This window comes from Berghia stephanieae, chromosome 1 (genome assembly GCF_034508935.2).
Source record: "Berghia stephanieae isolate SIO BIC M18660-M18661 chromosome 1, UCSD_Bste_1.3, whole genome shotgun sequence".
In the NCBI taxonomy this organism is placed as follows: Eukaryota; Metazoa; Mollusca; class Gastropoda; order Nudibranchia; family Aeolidiidae; genus Berghia; species Berghia stephanieae.
In genome coordinates this window covers 118,128,811-118,135,969 of record NC_088360.1, presented here as the reverse complement: position 1 = coordinate 118,135,969, position 7,159 = coordinate 118,128,811, and the positions used below count along the sequence as shown (strand labels likewise).

The window sequence follows — 7,159 nt, the reverse complement described above, 5'->3', positions numbered from 1 at the left end:
TAGAGTTAATACTAGTGGAAAGTTATTGGCATAAGCTATTATTTAAAGACAGATATAATCGAATAGTTTTCTCTCATAAAATATACTGGGACTAGTATGAGATAAGTAAATGCATTCATTTAAACTGAAATGAAAAAGAGAAGTGGAATGTAAATTGAATGGTCATACTTTTAATAATGTGCTTAAAATTAGAAATGAGAAATTTCTGTGCATGTGTGGGGTATAGGGGGGGGGGTGGGGGGTGGATTGGATGTTTGAAAAAAGATGGAGCATTTTACAAAGGCAAAGAGGAGACAGCGAAATTATTTACAGATTGCATTGACATTTTTACAGAGAGAAATTTTTATATAATAATTCTTTTATTATACAAGAGATTTTTTATTTATTAGAATGAACAATTTTTTATCTGTGATAAGTAAACTGTACTGACGCCCATTTGGAATGTATTTCACTGTGGTCTAGAGGTTTGATTTTTGACTTACAACTATTTCTAAATCAGGTCTGCAGGTTGAAGCTGGTGATTAATTACACCTTGAAAATTGCCATTGAGAGATGACTATTGCACATAGTTTCCTTTTAGTCATTTAGGTGTGATTGAGTAGCTGGGTCTTTTTGATCTGGTTGAAAATACCTTTGCATCTTATTAAAAATTTTGCAAGCAATTGCAACTGTCCATTCAAACTACATAAAATGTGATATGAACCTTGACTCTGTAGGCTTTATGGATCTTTAGGTCAAATTTTCTTTTCATTATTGGATTGTCATATTTAACGTATTTTCTCTTTGTGACTCTGACCTCAGGTTTAGTGAAGTTCTCAGTCTGATGAGCCAAATTCCGTTGCTGGACTCTTTGAAGGATTCCAGAGAGGATGTAATAGACTCAAAGCAAAAAAGCACTGAAAGGAGTTTAGGAGGCTCCTTTCATTCAACCCCAACAACTCTACTGGAGTGGATTTGCTGTCAAGTGAGTGTGAACAAAATGTTTGATTTTAAATCTACATGTGTGATGCAACTTCCGTCATAAGACTATGTGTTTGAATCATTTGAAACCTTGAATGAAAAGCAATATTGATATTAATATCCGCCGTCAAATGTAAATCAGAATCATATAAAAGAGTTTTTATTATAGATGAAAACAACTTTATATTATAAGACCAATACGCTTCAACAGTCATAACGTCACTTCCCTCGTAATGACGCATGGTAACTTAGTAACTGGCTCTAAACTATCGGAACAATGGCGGACGCCCTTATGAAATATTTCTCCGACGAGCAAAAAGCGTATCCAGAGGATAAAAAACATTATAAATCTGATCATGTTTTGACTTTTACACATTCTGATCACAAGAAAAGTACTAGCCAGCATGAAGAATAAAAAGTACAGATTTTCTTTGTTTAGAACCACAATGGCCGCCGTTGCTGGGTGACGTGACATTAGACTATTGAATCCAATTGACAAGCATATATTCTCCTTGTTTTAATATAAAGCTTTATTATGTGACTACTGTTGTTATGCTATAATGAATTGTAATGCGATTAGACCCTAATCATATCAGATTTGCCCACCAGTATGATTTCTCATATTTAAGGACTCTTTGAGATTCAAAATATAATGTTATGGTAATGTCTCTAAAAGAGTTTGTAATAAAACGGGAATAAAAGATGAGAAAAGTGGAAGAGTTTGATGTTAATAAATATAGTCTTCACCGAGATGTAGCCAGACAGATGATTATCATAAGAATTACAGCTTAGCTTTTTCCTTCCTTCTACTTTCTTGATAAGTCTCCATAAATTAAGCGATTGTTAAGCTTGAAATTAAGGATCTTTGAGACTTCTTATGGAATAGAAGCAATATTAAACCTTTACATTATATTTTTTAATGCTACTGCAGGTTTAAATGATTTATTTTACTTGTATAATTAGAAAAGTATGTATTTCATTGCACTACATTATATTCCTTGTATTGATCTTTTTCAAGATTGATTTTGATTTTAATGGGGTTTTTTGGGGGTTTTTTCTTTGCTCAATCAAAATTCATAGGCACAAAGTCAAGGCATAGACTGTTTGCACCAGAAGTGTGAAGACGAATTACAAATGGTGAGGACGACATTTAGTATGTTTCAGCCTATCTTCATCTATTGACAATAATTTACCTCCCCTCCCCCACCTCCCCAGTTTAAAAAAAAAATAAAATATATATTCACTTTTGAAACATGAAATTTAGCGGGAGACCTAGTGTCTCATTTGTTTGGGTTCTCAGCAATGTTTTATTAAAATTATGAGTACAGAAATATGTTATATTAAAAACATGAGTACAGAGATAGAGAATTTAAAGATAAGATCAACTTTTTGTTTCTATTTATTTTTACATGTATCTGAAATGCTTACATTTGCTTTCCTATTTTTATTGATGAAATACATTTTGAGTACATCAGGTAATTGTATTTTCTCTTCCAGTTTGATGAGAGTATGTTTGACTCCTACAATAAGCAGATACAGGATTTACTGTCTCTTGTGAGGATAGATCCTACTCAGATGAAAGAGTTGGTAGGAATTGAAAAACGTCTCTCGGAACTTGAAAAACGTCTAAATGAAGCTAAGAGAATTGCCTCATCACAAAACGAAATGGTGCAGGTGAGAAGACATTGATTTTATATTTGTGAAGAAGTGATAATTCACTGCCTTTCCTTCAGCTTGCATAAGTCAGACTATTGATTAAGGGGGGGGGGGGGGGGGGGGGGGAAGCGACATTAAAAATGCAGAATTTTGACCCAGTTTGCTAAAATTCAGGGCTGAGAATCTTCCGCCTAAAGGCAGATTTCCGCCTTAATGGTGGTTTATCTCAGCCTATCCCCATCACAATTCCTCCTGCAGAATTTTGACCCAGTTTGCTAAAATTCAGGGCTGAGAATCTTCCGCCTAAAGGCAGATTTCCGCCTTAATGGTGGTTTATCTCAGCCTATCCCCATCACAATTCCTCCTTTTCATTTTTTAAAATGAATAAAAACCACTCGCCACAACCACTATATCAACCTCCCTACCACCACTACTATTCCAACCACCACCACATCATTATCCCTACCACTACTACTGCAACAACCACCACCACACCATCATCATCATCCGTACAACCACCAATACTACAACCACAACCCTTTCTATAACTATCACCACATCATTATCCCTACCACCACTACTGCTACAACCACCACCACATCATCATCATCATCATCATCCCTACAACCACAACCATTTCTATAACTATCACCACATCATCATCCCTACCACCACTACTTCTACAACCACCACCACATCATTATCCCTACCACCACTACTGCTACAAACACCACCACATCAACATCATCATCATCCCTACAACCACCAATACTACAACCACAACCATTTCTATAACTATCACCACATCATCATCCCTAGCACCACTACTTCTACAACCACCACCACATCATTATCCCTACCACCACTACTGCTACAACCACCACCACATCATTATCCCTACCACCACTACTTCTACAACCACCACCACATCATTATCCCTAGCACCACCGTTACAATGATCACCAGATTAGCATCCCTACCATTACTACTACTTCAACTACCACCACATCATCATCCCTACCACAACTACTACTACAACCACACCTCTCATCCCTACCACCACTACTGTTACAACAACCACCACCATATCAACATCCCTACCACCACCACTACTACTACTACTACTACTACGGCCACCACCACATTTTGTATGGGTCTTGATCTACGTGCTGAAAAATGTCCTCCTTTTTTGTGACCAGTCATTCTCACCCCTGAAAATTAGATGTTGTCATGTGACCATTTGTCTGCATAAAAAATTGCATGAGAACTTCTTTGACTCAAAATAATGTATTTTATGACCCATAATATGGTTAAATTCTGCCCATTATTAGTTTCAGTGGCCTGATTTCATGAAAGAGCATCAAATAGTCTTTATAACTAACTAAAGGCAAAAACATATCAATGAAAAGTAAAAACTCTCCTCTATCTTCAACAACCAATCACTTTGTTATTGATTATGTCATGTGGTCACAATTCAATCAGAGAACGAGCGGAGTGTTTTTCCCTTAACTCGTTTACTTTGACTTTTAAATGCGTTTTTCTCAAAACTGCAATTTTCGTCTCCTCCCTCAGTTTTCGACCAATCTTCTTCAAACTTTCTACAAATGAGTGTTATACAAATACGTGGGTACTCTAGGAGCCGGATTTATGAGTAGTTTGAAATTATGTAACTTTATTCAAGGGGAATAATTGAGTAATAACTTTGAACTTAATTTTTAAAGTTTCTAATTAAAAAATTAAAAATAGGGCTTCTAGAGCCTCTTTATTTTCCTTTTTTCTACCTCTGGCCAAAGTATTATGGCAATAGGTTGATAAACAAAAAAGCCTTTGATTTTTAAAGATTTGTTGTTTATTTTCCAATATGGCGTCGTTTCCATAGCAACGGGCACATTTTTATGAAAACAATTATATGCAATCATCCTTCCCAAACATATACATTATGACTGTGCATAGAAGTTTAGGCTATTTCATCAAATTAAAAAAAAATGACCCTTTAGTGTCGCTCACCCCCTTAAGTCAGAATAAAGTGTTTACCATAATAAAATGTTCAACATGATCAAATTTAAATGATAAATTCATGTCCATGTCTGCATTAAACATCAGTCGATCATAAACAATTCTCTATGAAAGGATCAAAAAAGACTTTTGTACCCAGCAATGCATTTAAAGAAAAAGTTGATTAAACGAAAGGTAAATTAAATAAATATGGTCAAGCGTTTATCACCCAACCCCTATTGAAATATTTTGAGACAGGATTCTGTTGAGTCTGGAATCTTTTACTGAACCTCTCTTTGAAAGGCAAATTTCCATTTTAAAAACATTTTTCATTGTCTTTATTATTATTATTATTATTATATATATAAATGCTTTATTTATTTGTGCCTACTATCCATAAAGTGCTCGTTGGCGCTGAACAGTTGCAAAGTATCATAATTACAATCCAATTCATCAACAAATAGTGTTGATATAAAAGCATTAAACAATAATTTAGGCCTACATAACATATGTCTGATGAAATAACCCTAACCCAGTTTTCAGGCGTTTTTTGAATGTCACCAAATCAGAGCTAATCTTAGTTTCCAAAATTAATTTGTTATTATACTATATTATTGTTATTATTATTATTATTATTATTATTATTATTATTATTATTATTATTATTATTATTATTATTATTAGTATTATTATTATTAGTATTATTATTATTAGTAGTAGTAGTATTATTTATTATTTTTAATACATGCTGTTTCAGCTCTTAAGTTTAGAAGAATTTAAGAAGAAAATAAGTTGAAGTAAATAATTTTCGTTTAAACTTATTTAATTCATTTGCTTTAAAATCCATATTTTTTTCAATTTGTACAGAGCATTATGCACAATCAGTCCCAATTGGGTTATCCTGATTCATCCACTGTCCTTCCGGAGATATGTGAGACCCACAAGAAAGAACTCATTCAGATGTTAGAGAGCCAGCAACGAATTGTTGCTTTGCAGAATAATTTCAGGAACTCCAAGCAAGAAATGTCCAGGAATATCCACCAGCGGTTGGGGTATGCTACCATGTGCTCATGTACAGTACAATACATATTTTTTTGTCCCTGATGAAACAAACATTTTATAGAGGAATACATAAAACTGTACAAAGAAAATGAATGTGAAAATGAAGAATAAGAAGACAAGAAATGCGTATTACACTGTAGATATAGATTTGTGTGCTCTTTGTCTTACTTTTTTTTTCTTAGGTTCTTGTTAGTTTGATTAAATCTTTTGACTATTCTATTATCATCATTTTTTTTTTTTTCGTGGCACTGAAATGATCTAAGGCTTAGAGAATGCTATAAGCCCCTAAAAACAAATAATTATCTCCCTATTATTATAGTATTTTCATAAGTCAGAGGTCAAACCCAACAGGAGAGGCTCGTTTTATATTTGTTTACAGTGATTTGATTCTTTTCTCAGATGGGTAATGCATGTTGAGACCAATATTGCCAAACTGGACAGTGAGCTCATTTTTCACATCAAGACCTTAAAGGTGCTGGAGTGCAATCTTGACCTCTTAAACCAGATCAAGGTCTCGCCTCAAGTTTATGCGGACTTGGTGGTGGAAACGTCAAGGAGAAAGAAGTTCTCCAATAAGTTTGCACAGGTAAGTGACATGTAGGTGCACATTTCAATTTCCATAAAATTATTTTTTCTTTAATCAGAACCGTTCTGATTGACTGTCTTGCTACATTTTAATTTTTCATTTGAGCCCAGATTACAAGATGGGTTAAGCATACATTTCTTTGCTCAAGGTAGAAGAAAAATGTTTTGGGGAAAGTGTTTTTCACTCATAAATTTGTTGTTATAAACATTCACTGCTAAATAAAAGTTTGATACTGTTTTTTTTTTTTTGTTCGAAATTGTTTTGTTTAATATCTTATTTTATCTGTATTATTAACATTTTTCGTCTTCAGTGGGCTGATGTCTTGGAGGACGATGCAAACCGATTGTATGAAGCAGAGACACATAGAAGGAAAGCATTCTCAAAAAGACATGGTAATCAAGTTTTGTTGATATTCTTATAAAGAGCTCTGTAAAACATCTTCAAACTTTGTCACTTCAGACCACAAATTATATGTAAAATATAGTATTTATACAGTGCTGATCCATAGTTTATTGCCATGCACTTCAAGCAACTATTCCTATTTTATTTATCCTGTCAGGTAACATACACTCAGTGTATTGATTACACAGGCAGATTCTTAAGCACTTGTAAACCAGTTTCTCCATGGTAGAACACTTAGTAGGGACAGAAAAAAAATTTGTCTTTCCCAAGGGCAGACTACCAAGTTACTCAATGTGAAGACCTTAGTCTGCTGATCAAATACAGTTTGAATGTTAATTCTTTAAGATTCAACCCGACAAAAAACCGACAACGGCATAATATTCATGGGCGGGGTAGTCAAGACTGGCCTCAGTAAGTAAAATCCAATCGTTGTGAAGGAAATGACAGGCCCTGTCACTGCCGCAGGGTGTTTTCAGCTTTGATTTTTATAAATTTGTT

At 34.2% G+C, this 7,159-nt stretch overlaps 1 protein-coding gene across 5 annotated transcripts in view; it reads left to right on the top strand.

Annotated features, from left to right (window-relative positions):
• LOC144962888 (RB1-inducible coiled-coil protein 1-like) overlaps positions 1-7,159 on the top strand; it is a 48,581-nt gene that overhangs the window by 14,769 nt on the left and 26,653 nt on the right. For all 5 annotated transcript variants that reach the window (XR_013643540.1, XM_078896254.1, XM_078896255.1 and 2 more), the window contains 6 exons: positions 802-964; positions 2,041-2,097; positions 2,458-2,634; positions 5,479-5,663; positions 6,073-6,259; positions 6,570-6,651. Coding sequence is in view for 4 of the 5 variants with exons in the window: in XM_078896254.1 (XP_078752380.1) it covers positions 802-964; positions 2,041-2,097; positions 2,458-2,634; positions 5,479-5,663; positions 6,073-6,259; positions 6,570-6,651 (851 nt within the window). In the remaining variant the exon portion in view is untranslated. The remainder of the gene's footprint in view (positions 1-801; positions 965-2,040; positions 2,098-2,457; positions 2,635-5,478; positions 5,664-6,072; positions 6,260-6,569; positions 6,652-7,159) is intronic.